The sequence below is a fragment of the Labrus mixtus genome, chromosome 1 (assembly GCF_963584025.1).
Source record: "Labrus mixtus chromosome 1, fLabMix1.1, whole genome shotgun sequence".
Classification (NCBI taxonomy): domain Eukaryota; kingdom Metazoa; phylum Chordata; class Actinopteri; order Labriformes; family Labridae; genus Labrus; species Labrus mixtus.
Window position 1 is genome coordinate 31085181 of NC_083612.1, and position 19780 is coordinate 31104960.

At 41.4% G+C, this 19780-nt stretch overlaps 2 protein-coding genes across 2 annotated transcripts in view; one reads left to right on the plus strand and one right to left on the minus strand.

Moving 5' to 3' along the window:
- The window catches only part of LOC132977394 (CUB and sushi domain-containing protein 1-like), a 455723-nt gene that overhangs the window by 393504 nt on the left and 42439 nt on the right, over window positions 1–19780 (minus strand). The window lies entirely within an intron of this gene.
- On the plus strand, window positions 5517–7037 carry LOC132978652 (foot protein 1 variant 1-like). The gene is made up of 2 exons (XM_061043903.1): window positions 5517–5877; window positions 6094–7037. The coding sequence occupies exons 1-2, from the start codon at window positions 5517–5519 to the stop codon at window positions 6249–6251; spliced, it is 519 nt and encodes a 172-aa protein (XP_060899886.1). The 3' UTR covers window positions 6252–7037.

A 19780-nucleotide genomic window follows, 5' to 3' on the forward strand; every position in this document is an offset into this window, starting at 1 on the left:
CTCAGTCTGTGTTTGGGGAATCATAGCAGAGCTGTGGTGCGGGGAAGCATCAGAATTTCTATCGCTTCACCATCTGCCACACCAAGAAAGATGGAAATCTCTCGCTCCGTGTGAGCTGGAAAAACTGATGCCCTCTCTCAGTTTTTTGTTGAAAAGCGGGTTTCTTATTTGTCATGAAGAAATCTGAGTTTTTTTTAAACACAAGTAACAAACAAAGTTTATAAAAAAATCAAGGTGCAGACGGCTGATTCAGTCAGAGAGGATGCGTCCGATAAAAACAAAAACAACACAGGTATATTAAGCTCCCTGCACACACGCAGAACTCTTGGCCAAAGAGCAGTACTTTACAAGCCCAAAGGTAAGAAGAGATTACTGTCTCTTCCCCCTCTTCTTTCTCGGTTGTTCACTGCTTATCCGTCTTTTCTTTCCATCAATCTTTGCCTCTCCTTCACTCTCTCTCTCCCTCTTTCTTCCTCTCTCTCTCTGCCCTTGGCAATATCGTGATAATAAAAGCTAAAGAATACCTTTGAGTTTTGACTTCCACTATTTCTCTTTGCCCCCTTTGGCCTGCCATTATATCACACACCCACCCATCCACACACGCAACACACACATACACATATGTAGTTTACACACAAACATACACACATGCACACATACCAGTATATCAAGTTGTGACTGAATTACATTTTGACTGATGGTGCTCTTGAGGGCAAAGCAATGATAACTCACCTGTATGTGTGTGTCTGTGTATGTGTGTGTGTACCTTTAGGAATGTAGGTACAAGGTTGGAGGATTTACTTGTGTGTGGGTGTATGTGTGGGTGTGTGTGTTAGTCTAGTGTGTGTCCATTGCTCAGGGCTACAATAATAAAGGGGAGAGCTAACCTGAAAGTGTTGGCCTTTGATGCAGTGCTATGACTGCCAAGCTCTGCTAGCACCACTAGTACAGACCCAAATCTGACAGTGAAGAGATAAAGTTCTTTGTTTTCCTACACCTTTTGTCTGCCTTGTTCCTCAAACACACACACACACACACACACACACAGTCACATGCATGAACACACAGAAACCAGACCAAAGGTATGGATGGATCTTTATCTAGGAACATGTTGACCTTAAATTGTCCGTGTTGTGCATCTTAACATCATTATGATAATGGATTAAAAAAAGGGTGTGTTGCCTAAAGCGCTCTTAGATACAGAGATACTCTTTCATGAACTAAATAGAACAACTGGATTATTGCTGGCTTCATTTGTGATTTTTATGTGAGATTATTCGGGTGAACCCTAACAACAGTTAAACAGAGTTCATTTATTGAGAATAATACATCCTTCGGAATACAACAACACAATATACGTTTTATGCTGATACAATTATATAATGACGGTAAAATCTGGAATGTAAATCACATCGCTATATAAGGTGCAGTCTGTTTATGGAGCTCTCCAAGAGAGAAGAAAGCTTTAAATTGTCTCCCATGGTGTCCACAGCCTGCACTTTCTTTGCAGTTGTGTAGCTTTTGTAGTATCATCTGTTTTCACAATGTGGCGTTTACAATCCTGCTAGCTACCAGAACAGTAAATTAGCTCTCAGCCAACGCTGATAGTTGTAAAGTATATGTACCCACAGCCTGCGAGTCGTACTGCCGACCTCTGCTGGTCACTTGTTGTATCTGAATGAGGAGTCGTTTCAGTCAAACTGGCATTTCTGGCAGTAGATGTCGCCCTTGAGCACCAGCATTTAACCAAAGCAAACTGCTGTCTTGAGACAACTCTGCTATACTGAAGCCTCTGCTCTCCTCCAGCGCCACACACTTCCAACCCCGCACTACTCACATTTGAATTAGAACGCACCACACTTAAGCACCATTAAGCGTAAACGGTGGACAAAATTGTCCTTTTCTGGAGCTGCAATCGCCTCTGGCCTGCATTGTTGTGTTAGCAGGCTAATGTTAGCATACTTGGGTTTACTCGTAGTTTCATATTGCATGTAAATTGACAGAATGACCGTGATCTAAAGACACTTGCATGACATCCAAATAAGCAGTGAGTATGTTATTTTTCTTTTCTCTAGTCCTTGACTAATAACAGCTTTATAATCAAGGCCGTCCCGTCAATGTAAACATGATGTAAACACGGCCCGATAACAACACAGCTGGAGGGACTCATGCTTCTCACTTATTGTAGACAGAGGATATTATTGATTTCTGCTGTATAAATGTGTAAAATATTGCACATTCTTCCTTCCAGTATACCAATGTTTTCTATAAATGCATGATTATGCCCTAAGGAGGTACAAAAACTGTTAAAAAGTGGCGCCACCAGCCTGGTCCATGTGGATATGTATCCTAGCACACTTTGTACAGCAAAGTGGCAACTTTATTTACATCGATTAATCGGACCTAATTCCAAATTGCGTCAGGTCATGCGCAGCGGGTGATAGTGGCAGCTGCAATGCGTTAATAACGGTGCATGTGTCAGTATTTTATACTATTATATTGGAGACACCAGTGTATGGGACACAGCCAGCTTTTTAGATGACAAAATATGTATAAACAGTGCGTCATATACAACAGATTTTACGGTACACTGTCGATGTATATCAATAAACAGTTTTAATAACGCAATTATAAAGAATGCAACTTTCTTATTTCTTGTTAAAAGCAGTCTTCAGTATTAAACAGTGTGTGGGCCAGAATGATGGCACAGTAGATCTCAAGACATATTGGCTTGTTCACATCGAGATACACTGTTGTTACTCTGAGAATAACCTGCTGCTAAAACTATGATTCAGACATCAATATTTTAAAAGGAGCTCAGTATGAGCAGACTTTCCCTGATTTTGTCTCCAGTCACCCAGAAGTTGTTGTGTTTTCTGCTCCAAGATAACAGTTTGCTTTAAACTACTAGGGTCTACTTGTGGGGTACAATGCTCAGAATTTGCTCACTCTGTGCTTGAATTAAATGTTAACCAGCAGCCAGCACAGCATGCACATGCAGCTTTAATGGGGGAGCTTTGTTGTGTCTGGTTAAGGAAGACAACCATGCATCTAATGATATAAAAAAACGTTCAAATAAAGGGTCATTACCTAGTCTTTTAGACTCAGTGTTAAATTGACAATCACACATTTTTGTAGAAAACCTTCTTCATCAATTAAAGGAAAGATGTGACTGTGACTGTAATTGAAAAAGTATAAAATTGTAAACTTGATATAGAAACCTGAAAGTCAGGCATTTAAGTAAAGAAGTAACATTGATTGTAGCCTTGCAAACAAATGAAACAACTAAATGTTATAAAACAACAGAAAGACAGGATTTGACCTGGGATCATTTCAGAGGCTGAGATGATATATTCAATAGTAATGTATCCTGAACGGTTATTTTAACACCTATTCTATGGTTTAATGGACTCTCATCCCAGGTCAGATATTTAAAAGAGTGCATTTTTTTCTGGTTCATGACACATCTCAGTTTCAAGATATAATTAAGACCTTCCTCCTGACTATACAAATACAATTCTACTGAAGTGATTTTAATCCTATTTTCATAACTAAAGTATGGCCAGACTTTAAGATATTAAGAAACAGCCATAAAAGTCACGAATCAACACCACAACAGGCCATGAGTTTATCTTAAAGGTTTATGGGAAAGTTCTCGTCTAGACTATTTTCCCTCTCAGATGGCTCTGTCCGCTGTCTGCACATCATTGATAACAATTTAAAAGACTTTACAGGTACACTCACTTATTATATGAGCAATCATTTATGAGGGAAAAGTTTCGGATATGGTGGCAGTTTTTGAGCTTGATGAAAAAAAGGGATAATTCTAGGTATGCTGAAGTTGTAGACAGTGTTAAGAGTTTAAAAAAAACATTATAAGTCAGACCAAACTCTGCTTTTTAAATTAGCCCTAGCATTTTTTTCTACGGAGCCCCTGAAGTCCCAGAAAGTAAAGAAAAAATATGTTGTGCACACAAGTTAATATCTCGTGCGGACAGGATAAAAGGTAAAAGGTAAAAGTAGGTTAACTCTGAACTGTAAGCACAGGCCGATTCAAGCGTTGCTTATGCCCAATCCCCACATACTCCATGCGCGCAGCGGCCCATCAGCGTCACAGTTTTACTCCGTCGGACGGCACACGCCCTGCCCCACTGGATTAGTTTCTGGAAGGTGAGCGCAGCAGAGCGCAGTCATTATCCGCTGTACACACATCACAGGAGAACTAAGAGATCACGCAGGAATAAAGAGAAAAACATAAATATACCCAACATTGTCCATATGAAGTCTGTGTGAACCCATGGTGAGCTGATGTGTGAATGCAGCAGGTGAAACATTCCAAATCAAATTATATTGTTTTTCTTTTAAACTAAAAGGGCCAACCTCCAATTAAAAAGTCTCTTGTTTTTTCACCTAACACATACAAACATACACACACACACACACTAACTCACAAGCACACAAGCACACACACACACACACACACACACACACACACACACATGCACCAGTGTGTTAATATGAGTGTCATTCGCTCAGATATACTGAGAGAGAGCCACAGGTAGAGAGGCATGTAGGTAGATTTAATTATCTGTCTCCCTCTCTTTAACACACACACAAACACACACACACACACACACTCACAGACACACACACACACACACTCACAGACACACACACACACACACACACACACACACACACACACACACACACACACACACACACACACAGGTAGTGGGGTAGACCTTAATTGGAGCAACGATTCATGTACTGAAAACAAAACAGCATGCAAACCATAGGAGGCAGATCTTTGATATGTTCACAGACCCACACAAACCAGGCACAAACACACACACACATTATTATTTTTACAGTGTCTTTTTTGTTTATCTAAGCTTATATTCTTTATTGAACCTTTAATCCTGAAGTCAGCTCAGGCCGACAAAAGACACGGGGTGCCTATTGATTTCTGACAAAGGGCTCAATGTCTGCAGCACACACAAGTAACAATCTTCCTTTATGCATTCTGATCCACATATCCACAGTCTGCACTGACACACACCCACATTGCCCTTTGTATTTACTTTATCATTATAGCAGCCTCTCTACAGCAGCCCATAAACAGCACACACACACACACACACACACAAACACACACACACACACACACACACACACACACACACACACACACACACACACACACACACACACACACACACACATACAGCAGGTACACTCACAAACAGGTGCGTGCCGGCCATGAGACATCTCGTCCTAGAGTCCTTAAAATTTCATCATTTGTCTGGTTATGCAATGGATAATTTAAGAGCAGCCGGGAACAACAAACAGAGACACAGAAGGTACACAGAGACCTTCTGAGATCCCTAAGGAGTGTGATTGATTGCTAAAATGATTAGCTGAAATCGATCAGTGAGTTCATAGAGTGGTGTTGTCTCTGATGATTAGCAGTGACAGTGACCTTTTGTTGTTCCATGTCAGTAAGGATTTTAGGTATGACAGGGCGCTGTCTGCTCCATATTCCTGTTCCAGCAGAGCGCTGTCTGCCCCCTGTTCCGGCAGAGCGCCGTCTGACTCCTGTGTCTGCGCGGGAGGTTCTGCCCACTCCCCTGTCTCTGTGGGAGGCCCTGCCCACTCCTATGACTCCTGTGTCTCTGTGGGAGGTTCTGCCCACTCCTGTTTCCTGGTTGGAGGTTCTGCCCACTCTCGTGTCTCCTTGGGAGGCCCCGCCCACTCCCGTTTCTCTGTGGGAAGCGAAGCCAACTCCTGTTTCCTCGTTGGAGGTCCTGCCCACTTCTGTGTCTTCGTCAGAGGCCCTGCTGACTCCTGCGCCCTCGTCAGAGGCCCTGCCGATTCCTGAGCCGTCGTCTGAGGTCCTGGCAACTCCTGTACTCTCGTATGAGATCCTGACGACTCCTGCACTCTCGTTTGAGGTCCTGGTGACTCCTGTTCCCTCGTCAGAGGCCCTGCTGACTCCTGCGCGCTCGTCGGAGATCCTGCTGACTCCTGCGCGCTCGTCGGAGATCCTGCTGACTCCTGCACCCTCATCGGAGGTCCTGCTGACTCCTGCACCCTCGTCGGAGGTCCTGCCGACTCCTGCGCCCTCATCGGCGGTTCTGCTGACTCCGCCCACTACCGTGTCTTCATGGGAGGCTCGGCCTCTCACTGGTCCCCTGTCGTCTGGTCGGCCTCCAGGCCGCCCTCCTGATCTGTCGTTTGTTGAATGTTAGTTGTCAGTCTGCTAGTGTCTCCTTGTTTTTTCGTTTTGGATTTTGATAGCAAGTTTTTGTTTGCCTTTTTTGATTATTAAATACTTTTAGTTTATTCTGCACTTGGGTCCACCTCTCCTTGTTTTCCAACCATTCATGACAACATGTTTTGTCACCATGACAACAAAAATACAACGGGGCCATTTTTTTTGTTTTAAAAAACAAAAATTACAGGCAAATTTCATTACTGAAACGTTGCGAACGTATCTGTGAAATATAGAAAGTGCTGTCTCTCTCTTTCACGTGCCAGCTTTTGATTAAAAAATGTGACTGAAGATCTGAAGAGTTTTTTAAAGCATATACCTACTGATCAATAAGATAACAGAGAGCGTATCGATTTCTAAAATGTAGTATCGAACAGTTTCACAGTAAACAGACCTTAGATCCACATCGGTTAATATCTGCAAATGACTGGTTGTAGTTCCATTCAGTTTTTCACAAAAAGTAATGCTCGGGTTGAAGTTACTAAGTCATTATAAACACAATAAAACATTTAATGATCGATAGTATCAAAAAGTACAGAAGTTTAAAAAAAACTACAGATCTTCAGTCATATTTTTTACCAAAAGCTGCCGTGAGGGAGAGAGAGAGAGAGAGCTGCTGTGGGTCAATCAAATTCACAGGTTGGTCAATACCGACGTTTCTAGAGTACTTTACAGTTACTACAGTTACGTGATGTCTCTTACAAACAGACTGAGAGCAGAGGAGGTGACGGCAGAGGTCACTCTGTCATATTTGCACAAATACATTGGCAACAATCCAGTACCAAAACGTTGCCAATATATTTGTACAATTCAGACAATGTGTAGAAGTGCATTTTTTGGCAATTGAAAAAATAAGAAATGAATTGGAGGTGGGTAGGACTTCTACTGTGGATGCCATGGTGTGGAAACAGGTACCAGTATAATTTCATTTTTACTATCGAGGTTTAAAATTCTGGTATCCTGACAACCGTACCTCACTGGCTAAAAGTTATCAAAATAAAAACAAAATAACACAATCAGTGCAAGAAAGCCCAGGTAGCGGTCTAGCGTGTCATGGTTAAAGCTACGGCGGATGTCTCAAACAACATGTTAAATGCTCTCTCAAAGCGAGTGAATATGATCAATCTACAAGGAGGATAATAGCTGCATCAGCAGGGAATGGAGGGAAATTGCTTTGATAAGCCTGGAAATGATGTAAACTGAATCCAGTCGCAGTCCCAGAGACTGTATCTCAATCAAACTGAACACAGCAGGAGATTTAGCAGTGCCAGAGTCATGTTTTTTTTCCCCTGTGATCAAGACACAGGGAGAGAAGTTTTTTGTAAAGTGGCTGTGCTGTTGGCTCCCTGTAAGATCCAGACACTTGTAGAATTTATGCCGAGGCTCAGTGAAGGCGCTCTGGTGACACTACATCCTATAAAAGCACTTTACTGTATGTTCGTATTTCCTTTATTCTAGTCCTAACATTTATTAAACTCAAGAGCTAGCAGGTTTGTTGTTTTCTACGCCTCTTTTTTCCTCATAAGACGGCCCAATTGAATCAACGTTTTCTTAAAGGACATGCAACGGGGTCATGATAAATATTGCATTGAGCGTGTGGCTTGTTTCCTGACTTATTCACTACCTGAATATATTCCTGAACAAGAGGTGTAAGCTTTAACAATGCAGCACTAACAAGCAGAGTGGCAGACGGGTAGATTGCTGTTTCTCCTCTTTGGATTAGGTCTAAAAACAGAGGGCTGACAAAAGAGAGCTGGGAATGAGAAAAATAAGGCAAATGAGCACAGCGGTGGGCAGGTATCAGAGTGTATTTTCTTTAGAAAACCATCTGTTAGAGGTTGGAGGGTATATGCGAGGATCTGCGCTAACAAGGGGAGAAAAGAGGGCAGGTGGGCTGATGTACGAGCCGAGCAAAGATGTGCGCTTTCCTCCCCTCTCATAACCCCTCAAAATCACCCCGAGTACCGACACAGAGGGAAAGAAAAGCCACAGAGGGCAGAAGACAGAGAGTGAATCCTGTGTTCCAGTAATTAGTCTGCGGAAAGTGAGCCCGACTATAATTCGGTCAGTCAGATGGATGTCTGCCCTCCAGACATTAGGTTCAACCATTATCTATACTCATCCCTCCACTTTCCATCTATCCATCTCTCCTTCTTCCTCTCACTCCCGTATACGCTGTCCCTCCATCCATCCACTCTCCCCCTTTTTTCCTCCCCCATGTCCTCTCGCCTCTCCTCCTCACATTAGACCTAACTCATCATTTATGCTCAGCTCCAGCATTCCTCTCTCCAGCACTCTGCCCCTCTCTGTCTCCAGACATCACATCTAACCATATTTTAAACTCATCCCTCCAGTCCTCTCCATCAACACATCCATCTCTTCCTGTCTCCTCTCCGCTCAGCCCCCCTCTCCTCTACCTCTCCTGCAGACATTAGATCAAGCCCATTACCTGCACTACACACAGAGTACACTCACAGGAATCAGTTTATTTGTCACGTACAGGACATGTGCAGGAATCAGTCTGGATGACGATGATGGAGAGATGCGCAGCTAACAGCGTCAACTGACCGACAGTATTCACAGTTTCTCAAACCCAACCTTCCTGAATTTGGATTCCCAGACATTTGGGTACATTCCCACTGAGAGCTCAGGGCTTCCCTAATGTCAAATAGTGAGAACAGAAGCTTTCTCTTTCACCTCAATATTGTGCCCTTTTGTGAGAACTTGTCTGTGTTACTTGTCCATAGTATTAGAAAAAATGATGACACATAAACGCATTGTCCCGCCCAAAACTAAACATGAACAAAGCAAGCTAGTACGGATTGTGTAAATACAAAAGATTATCTGCAAATGACAACAAGTGATTAATCACTGTTGAAGTTCTTCATTAGAACATTTGTAAAGTTTTTCAAATGTAATTTAGTTTACCCTTTAGGATTTAATTTAGTGGTTTTCTTGACTTTTTAGTTTAGCTTGCTAAATCAAAAAGAATCTGTGATTAAACAACTTAAAATCATCACACATTCAATATTTCTTAAAACCAAGTGTCATGTAATGACACAATGACGTGTCCCATTCTGTTTTTATTCCATTTTGAGCCCTCATGAACACTTTGACACATACAACACACCCCATAAAATATGAAGATTTGACATGTTCTCTGATGGGAGCATCCTGTATGTGAACAGAGAGAGCCTCATTTCTTTAATCCAATTCAAGCAGAATGTTTAGGACTAAGAACACAGCAGGTTATTTCATCAGGAGTAAGTATGGCAGAGGTAGTGTGATGACGTCGATCTTGTTGATCAGAGTTTCTCTGCTTTTTATTCTTTACTGTCTCAGTTTTCTTTAATGTGTTTTTTTTTATCTGTGTTTGAATTGAGGAACCATTCTTATACTTGCGCAGTGATATAGTAGGGATGTTCCTTGCTACATATTAACTGTTGATTAAATGGAAATTAAAATTTAGACTGGTCGACTAGTCTGAGGTTCGAAAACACTCAGTCAAAAGTCAGCACAGATTATGTAGCATGAATAGACATTGGTAAAATCTTCTAGCCTGCCACTGAGAAATGTGGCTCTTTGTGCATTGCTCAATGTCAAAATGGTAAGCAGAGTGTGGCTATCGTTAGCAGTGCTAGCACCACCAGCCTTCGGGCCCCCTTGCAGGTCAATGTGCACATGCATGTACTGAATATGGTAACAATACAACTTTCTTTTTTATCTAGATCAAAACACTCCCAAACCACACAGCTCCTATGACATGCAACTGACAACTGTGCTGCTTTACTTACCAGACAGAAGGACGAGAAGAGCAGGCCCAATAACTGCAGCCACAGCCCCAACTAGTGGTGGGTGGCTGCGTACAGCTAAGAGAACAAAATGTAACCGGCATCGAGGGCCTTTACATTAATGAATTTATAAATTGTTTAACCCACAAATTCTGGAGCCAACAAGCAAGGGTGACAACATGTAATGTTTAAGACGATGAATCACACACATCCCTGATATAAACCCAGAGAAAGTCTGAATTAATGTGTCTCATCCGCCTTGTACTCTACCCCGGCACACACACTTGCCTGAACCCAACCAAGTATTCTGAGCAGCGAGATGGTGTCTGACAACAGCAAGTCTCCCGCTGGAAGGTTCACAGGGGGAAATTTCAAGACCTCATGCCAAGAAATTGTTTGGAAATCGTCAGAACTTCATGTTTGACAGGAGCTATTGACTCATACGGCAGACATCATTAAGCCTGAGGGTGAAGTGCTCAGAGTACACACACACACACACACACACACACACACACACCCATCACTTAACAAAACACACATAAACTGTCAGTGTGTGATCAAGCAGCGTAGCACACAGGTATGAAGATAGCACCATCCCTCTACTAGTCGCATTCAACTCTTCATCCCTCTTTCTTATCTCTGTCACCTTTCTTCCCTCCAGACATTAGATGGAGCCCATTATCTATACTCATTGCTTCAGTCCTGCACGCAGTCACCATCCTTACCCCTCTGTCTGTCTCTCCTGCTTCCAGACATTATACCTGAGCCCATTATCAGCTCTCTTCTTCTACCCATGTCCTTCCATACCTTCTGTCCATCCATGCTCGCTTTACCTCACTTTACCTGTTGTCTCTCTTCCTCCCTCTCTCCTCCCCGCTCTCCCAGATATTATGTCTAGCCATTATCTACACTCATCCCGCTGCTGCACTCCATCCATCTATCCTCTCTCACTTCCCTCCCCACCTCTCCGTCTCTCACTTCCAGATAGAGTCACCTATTATCTGCATCACTCCCTCCATCCATCCACCCTCTCGCTCTCTCTCCTCACACATGCCCCACACTCTCACTTAGCAGGATCACACACACATTCACACGGCGGACCTCGACCCTCTATCAGGACACACGATCTGAACAGTCAGCAGAGCAACGGGGAAGTAGAAGAGCTTTAAGAGGTACAGGAAGTCTGCGACCCCCAAAAACAAAACAGCAAGCTAAAGACAAAAAATAATCTTTTGTTTGGCTTAGCGTGCCAGACACTACTTTCCTTTCAAGGTGGAAAATAGATAAGTTAATTAATTAAGTGAAGATCTTGGCTCGAGTTTAATCTTAAAGCTCTTAAACCTCATTTCATTATATCCATTAGAGCTGAACCATATATCATTGTACCATTGCAATTACAATGTGTGCATGTGCAACAGTCATATCCCAGGACGAGCCACGTCAGTCAGGTGACCTGAAGCACATCATGACACCACTTTAGTGTTGTTTAATGAAAACCAGTTTCCTCATCTCCATGACTAATCTACAATAAGATTCTATCAGATATCACCTTCACCACTCTGAACACATATAGTCTACAGGTGACACTGCTGCCATTGATTTCAGATGTGTGTATTCCCGCTATAAGCACCACCTCGTCCCAGTGCTCCTTCATGCTGTGGCAACAAATATCGGCCGTTAACCGTTAGAAATGGTCGATGACGTTTAAGAAACAAAATTGCGAGTCACAAGTTTATGTGTTGTGCTTTTGAAGAAACGTGTCGCCCCACCAGTTCTCTCCACTTTCTTTCCTCCTTCTCAGTGTGTGTGTGTGTCAGAGTCGCTGTCAGAGGGCTGGACCCAGTGTTTGATGAAAGTAGGATGGGTGTCATGATTTGGTCTTGTGTAGTTTTATAATTAGTGACAGAGCTTACATTTCCTCTCTTATATTATTTTGTTTTGGTGTTGCTTGTTTCCCTTGAGTGTTTTAGTCTTTACTGTTTAAATTTGTAATGTCTTATCCTTTTGTTTCTTGATGTCGTAGTGTGTATATTTTCTGTTGAGTTTAGTGTTTCATGTTTTATGTTGTTGTTTTTTCCCCCCCGTGTATCATGTATATTGTGTTTCTCCCTGCCTCTCTGTCTTTTTCCCTCCTGTGTTTATTGTCCTGATTGTCCTCGCCTGTGTCTTGTTAGTCTCACCTGTGTTTGTTTAACCGATCTATTTAGTCTCCGTGTTTCTTCCCTTCTGTTTCAGTTCATTGTCTGACACCTTCCCGTGTTTCTATGCTTCATGTCTCCTGCCTTCATTCCAGTGTTTCTCCTCATGAATGGTTTTGCCTTTTGTGGCGTTTCTTTGGACATTTCAAAAAATAAGCTTTTGTTATTGCCTTTTTTTGTTTATTCAATATTTTTGGTTTATGCAAGGGTGTTTTTTTGACACTCATGACAAGACCTAATTTAAAACGCCTTAAAATGTCTACACTAATAATGATAATTCAGTGAAAAGCAGCAAAGGAGAAGGTAATGATTGACTGTAACTACGTAATGAAGTTGTTGATTTTTGTCTTTTCACTTTGGGGCCTTTCATGCCTTTATTTTGGAGGACGGCATAGTGGATAGAGTATGAAATGAGGACAAGAGAGAGGGGAATGACATGTGGGAATGATGCCAAGGGTTGGACCTGGGCCAACCACTTTGAGGACTACAGACATTTTTTTTTTTTTGTCGATGTACTTACTCAAATAAAGGCTATGAATTGAACTTTCAAACATTGGTGCACCAAAACAAGTAACGCTTCAGCGGGGAATTCACAAAGACATCCTTTGTAAACACTGCGCAGTTACCACCAACTCTCAGCAGATGGTAATTCTGTGAATCAGGCCTTCTGTGTTAAACGTCCTCAGATTTATACGGTTAAAGATTTAAGGAAAGACTAAGAAGAATTTAGGATGTTGCCTTACTTGGCAACTTGCTGCTGGCTTAATGTACCCTCTGTTTTAGAGAGGTTTCTGACATTCTTCCTTTCATTTTAAAAACACAGACCTCAAACTTGCCTTTGATAAGGGTCATCCATCACATCGAACAATGCCCCGGTTTTTTTTCTGTCAATTTGACATTGTGGTTCTATTGTGGTGCAGCTGGTGCAGGGACGTATTTTAAACTCACTCTCTCTGTGCACTTGAGGACACTCTGGCATCAGGAATTTTTAGTCAGTCACAGAGCAACAACAATTTCAAAGCAAGAATAGAACAATTTCACGTTATCCTCTTCATACCTTCAGTGCTTGTTTACTGTTGTTTTCTTGACAGTGCTCTGCTTTTTGTGGAAGACAAACAGCCGTCCATTGGAGCATTACTGAATGCACGTTTGAGGAGCCATTTGAAATGGCCCCCGCATGTAACTGCATTACCATAAAATGGAAACGTAACTTTGACAAGAAAAATAAAGAAATAAAGAAACAAAGGAGCCGCTCACTGTGATGGATTATGCGTATTAAAAATACTCTCACATTTTTTTGCAAGTTGATTTTAATTGCGTCCGGAGATTAATTAAATTCAGGGGCTCCATGAAAGTTTGGAAATCTATTAAAAAAGTTATGACATGTTTGGGAAAATTGAGTGTAAAACAGAAAACTAAATTCTCAGTCAATGAGCTCAAACTTGCATGTTAATGAAATAGGATGGTTCTAATTACCGCGACTGCGTTTAAAAGTAAGAACACAATCTGTTCAGTGAAAAGGTTCTCGTTTTAAAGCAGGTGCAATGTGTTCTCTGAGGGTAAACTGCAGCCCTCTTTGCATCTCTCCTTTATCCTCCTCTGCTGCAGCTTCATCTTTAATTCCCTCCATCACTACCATCTCCTCTTTTCCTCCCCTGTGTCCTTCTCTCCGTCCTCCTCTTGACTCTGCCCTCACCCCTCTCTCCCCGTCCTCCTCACCTTCATTCCCTCCTGACCCTGCTGTTTACACCACCCTCAGTCGTTCATTGTGAACGTCCATCAATCTTGCTGCCTGCCCTCTTTCTCTCCTCTTGTCTTGAAGTGTTCTTCCTCCTTGCTCCTGTAAAACGTTCATCTGCTTCATGTGAACACCATTGCCCTCATCCTTGAAGGGTTTCCCTCATACCCCTTCAAGACCCCTGTGTTTTCTACACCTCCATTTCTTTTTGACCCCCTCCTCTGCGCTCTTTGTTTTTCTTCTCTGGATTTCACTAGCCACTTCTCTGTTTGTTCTCCTCCTTATCTTTTGATCTCCCTACTCATCCATCTCCACAATAATCTTCACCACTGAAGCTTTCTGCTTTTCCCTCCTCAGGTTACCGTTTCCAGTCTGGCTGCAGAAAAAGACTGAATTTTTTGACACATGTATTGATGCTGTTGTTTTATATAAACTCAAGTCCAGATTCTGATTTCAATAACACTTTAAATATGATACTTACAACCTAAACTTGTAGTTTTACCTCTTGGATGAGCATTATGTGCCTTTTAAAAAAGGTAAATATGTTTTTTTGAGATTGAGTGAATACCATGGCGTCAAACTAATCCTGAAAGGGAATTTGTATGTTTCTCTTTGGCTCAGTGTTTAGAAAATGAGCTGTCATCATGAAGACACATTAACATTGGCAGTGTAAAAAAAAACAAGTAGATAACAATGATTTATTGTATTTGATATAATCAAGACATGATATAAGGCCAAAATACAAAAAGCATACAGCTTCATGACACAAGATTACACTTGTGTATGTACACATTCCGATACAGCAGGTGGCAGTATGCACATAATTGGTTTTCAAATCCGCCAGAAAGCAGAAAGAAGAAGAACAAGCAACCATGGAAACCAGTCACGGGCTCCATCCTGTTAACTGTGGATGTTTTTGTTATTTCTGAGATGCCAACAACGACCCTCTTCCTACTTCCACATCTATCGTGCAGCTCAGAGGATGACACGGAGCCGTGCTGCGTATATACAACGCTTTTTGAAGTGACAGGAGCCGTTCAGAATCACATCATATAGCGGTCAACTTCCTTGTTTGAGCATGGTTGCGTTCCACCTCTTCAAGAGGACTCAGGCATGGTACCAGAGTACGGAACAAGTAAAGTACGTTTGTGTTCAAACTGATGAAATGAACCGGACAATGGGGGGTGTGAAACAACCCTAACAGGGGTAGGTGTAACACCTGTGTAAGTGTTTTACAACAAGTGTTTTGTTGGGCTCTAATGAGCACCAAACAGAATGTTTACACATTATTGCTTTAAAGGGCTGATGAGATTGAGCAAATAATCCCAAAAAAACATACATTTGCTTTTCACTGTACATGTGTGAGTGTGTGCAGATATACACACAGTCACCTGCATGCCCATAACACTCACACTCTCTCCCTAATGTATTAATCCATCTTGTGAATCCAGAGAAACTAATCATATGCTCCCCAGTATTTCACCAAAGTAAATATGATCATCAATTTTAATACCTGAGCTAAAAATGTGAGCACTACATTGAGATCTGTTAAATGATGAAAATTGAAATGAGCAGAAAGCTGAGGGTAAAATTAGGGTACTTTCACAGAAATAAATAATATGGTACTTTGAGTGAGCTACATGTGCTGACAACATTATTTATTAGTATTCGACTGCTCTGATGTGATTTACATGGATGCCGCAGCCCTATACTCTCAAGCCCCTCGACGCTGTTTATCGCGATGCGCTCAGATTCATTATAGGTGACAGTTTTAGAGCACATCAAAAATATCCTCTGTGAAAAGAGAAAACATCGCCCCTGTTGTTCACCGACGAAGCTGTATCTCACAAACCATATTCATACATCTCATCACTTTCAACAATTCTGAATGATAGTGTACTGTATTTAATCAAAGGAGATGTTCAGCATGAGAGTGCTGAACTAGGACAGCCTCCATCCTTATGCAACCGGCTGGGTCTTAAATTGGACGCACTAGTATCAAGGAGTGTACCTGTTTCTCATAATGTTATGCACAGTCACCCGCACTAGGGGTCCATGCTGAAGTGAATTAGCATACAGTTTAACATAAGCGAACACAACATTTAAAGTATGCTCCAGGTGCATGAATAGACCTCATACTGGGCAGTGAGCGTCAGTGTACATTTTGTATTCTGGACATGATTCTTTTGTTTTGCAAAACCAAGAAACATTACAAAAAAAAAGCAAAAGCTGCAAATGCTGCTTCAGTTATGCAGTGGATTTTTTTTTTCCACTTTATGTCCCTTCTTCCATGTCTTAAGTAAATAGAAACCAAAATAACAATATGTGGTTTACCTCTTGTCTTTATGGCACATATTGTACTCCTTTCTTATTCTTATTTTTATGCAAATGTGCTCGGGAAATTTGGGTCATGATATTTTCTTGAAATGCCTTTCACAAGTGAACATCACAGCGGAAGTTTTTCCGTTACTCTATTGCCAGTTCAAGACACTATATTTAAAACCCTGTAATGTCTCGCCTTCAATGTGAGTGGCACTGAGAATAATCAGAATCAGAATCGGGTTTTACTGCCAAGTATATTTACACATACAAGGAATTTGACTTGGTGTATTGGTGCTAAACAATTAACAAGGAAATAAAGCAGAACTAGCAACAAATTAAATAAAACAGTATAAGAAGCTATTACAATATATAAAATAGAATTAAAATTTTTTTAAATATAATAAATAAAAAATAAGACACAAAATGTACAAAAGGTGCAATGTAGGAGCTGTGCATATGAGAAAGAAAAAAAAACCTTACAGTGTATATAACCTACTCACAGAGTGCATGTAAGAAAATAAATGTAAAGTCCAGTGGGCGTTAGGTAAAGGGGCGAGGCAGGATCACTGTACAGTCAGACGGTGGAGCCAGAAGGGGAGAACAGGTCTGGGTGTCATTGTGTATGTTGAGCTTCCACTGTTTACACATTGTGCCTGTCTTGCTTCAGCAACGCTGTTAACACAATGAGAAATCCCACAAAGGGACACCAATATTATACCGTTTGCAGAATCAATATGAAAGTGCAATAATGTATGATGGCCGAGCTGTTGCTGAATCCCATTCTGTAAAGGGCTAGGATCTCACGTGCGGTCATATCTCGATTTACTCAGTTTGGTTTGGTGTAGATGGAGGCCTCGCTAGAGCACGCAAGAGCAGGAGGAGTCTTCAGTAACAGTGACTGTTTCTGATTTAAAATCACTACAACTTCATTAAGGATGTTTCTGCAAGCCAAACACAACAGTAGAAAACAATATAACGGCAACTGAGGAGACTATTAAAAAGTAGAAACCAGAGGAACTCTGCTCAACCTGAACTTCGACATCACCCCACCCACTCACTCACGGTTAACGTTCTGGACTACAACCTGCTACATGGATGTATATTCAAACTCACCAGCCAACATTTGACCTGTCAGACATCCTGTACATACCAAGCATCATCATCATTCAGGATATCAGCTGAAGCTCCAGCAAGCAGCAGCCCTCAGATGAAATGGTGTCAACTTGGTGTCAACTTTGAGGAAAGCTAGCAGCAACAAGGTTAACAGTGTTGAGGAAGAACGTTAGGTGAAATAGAAGAGTATCTCTTTTAATTATTTTGCTTTGAGGAAAGTATTCCACAATTACTGTTAAAACATGCAAAGCAGCACAAAGATAAAGTGGAATTTAAAGCCAATATGCACACACTATACTGTATGTACATTTCTCGAACTTCATATCCTCATCAAAAATTTAACAATGCTTTTAGAAATCTCAGATTTCCCGTACTTGGAAAAGGATTCCTGAATGCCTCCTGTGTCTTGAGAGGTGTTCATGTTGTGATGGACACCATCCTTCATTTTGAATCTGAACAGCATAAAACAAGAACCAGAGAGTTGATGGATGGAAGTGTTACTGGCTCGGATCTGTGCGCTGCGTGCTGACTGTAAAATGCTAAAAAGTGATATAACTCTGGCAGTCGGAGACATAAAGAAAAAATGTTGGGTTACAATGAGCAGCTGGTTTTGTCCTTCATGTGCCAGCCGGGCCCTTTTTTCATCTATGATTTCCTTTTGCTTTATATTTGAATGCTGGCAGAGATTTTATTTATTGCATTTTGAATGTAGGAGGCCTTGTCCGTGTTGAAGAGCAGAACACCTTTCCTACACCTTGAACTTTTGTGACTTTAATCTTCTCTTTTTCTCCGTCCCTGGGCCTCATCTGATCACACATATCTCCTTTTTTTTCTTATCTCCTCTCCACTTCTCGAGGATACAATGAACGCAAAGTTTAAGAGTTAAGAGTTTTTAACTCACTGAGACAGAACTAAGTATTTGGACGACGCGATGTAAGTGATTAGGTGATTAGTGTGTGCAAGTGTGTGTGTCTGTGCGTGCATGGGTACTTTAGTGTGTGTATGCATTGTGTGTTCCGTCAAAGTGATTCAGGATGGCAGACAGCAGCTGGCAGGACTGACTGTGCTCAACGCTCATGCACACACACACACACACACACACACACACACACACACATTAGCTTTGGTTAGAAGAAACAAAAAAGGGTTGCAACAAGCACATAGCCCTGAACAACACAGTTAGTACAGTACAAATCCATTTGGAGCTGATGTTATGGAGGATCTGATGTGAGGAACAGATGTTGTATATGCTATAAGCCATGATTGTGTCAGAATTACTTTTCTGCAATGTCCATGATGAACCTCCATCTGCACGACATCTATCGTGTTTAGATAGTCACAGTGCCCCATACTATAGTCCATAAGAAAGAACACTGTATGAAAACAGGGCCAGACATGTGAGAGTGTCTCCCTTTCTAGCTGGAAATGACTGCAGATAAACACACGTAAAAAAAAAAAAAAAAAAGAAGAAGTCATATCTGATTGGACTTGGTATCTGTAGCTCTATGAGATCACTTCAAAGACGGTGGCTTGAGGGGCCCATGGCCTCACTTGGCCTGTGCACAGTAAACCCATTTTGTAATCCACCCATGGAAAGGCCAATATGCACCAAAGTACTGTAGGAGGTATAAGATATTTGTGTTATCATAATCAATTCAAATAACTTTATTTGTCCCCGGGGGGCAATTCAAAGACACACAGAGCAGTAAATTAACAACAGTGCAGGTAGACGAAACATTTTAACCTAAATATAAAGTGTCAATTTAAATACAACTTAAAAATACAAAATATAAAAAGAGTAGATATAAGTGGACAGTGATCGGACTAACAGATGTAAACAGAACTATGTGCAGTGAACGAGAAATAAATATATATATACAGAGCTATGTGCAAGGTAAATATATATACAGATTTTGTGTTGGGTGTTTCTTCCTCTACCAACAAAACTCATCTCCTTTTCCCTCCCCTCCTCTTTTGTCCTCTAGAGATAATATATATTTCTACTTTACACCAAACCATGACAGGACAGCTGAATCTAGACAGGAAAAGTTGGGAGTAGTGAGTGGGGAATGACACACAGCAAAGGGCTGAGGTCAAATTCGAACCCACAGCCACAGCAACAAGGACTATAGCCTCAGTACATGGGGCACGCAACATAACCTCTAGGCTATCCGGCGCCCCAAATCACATTTGTTTTGAAGGAAATGCAATTTAGATTGGAACAATATTACAACCATAATTCTAAAATCCTGGTTAGTTGTAGTATAAGGGATGTCTCAAACTGGGTTTAAATGTATCTTGTAATACAACATGATTGCTCTATTTAAATCTTGATTTGTCTAAT

Excerpts from the sequence above, each read along its gene's own strand:
- LOC132978652 (XM_061043903.1), top strand. The coding sequence starts at position 5,517 with ATGACAGGGCGCTGTCTGCTCCATATTCCTGTTCCAGCAGAGCGCTGT. Across the intron at positions 5,878-6,093 it reads GTCAGAGGCCCTGCCGATTC|CCTCGTCGGAGGTCCTGCCG; the intron begins CTGAGCCGTCGT and ends TGACTCCTGCAC.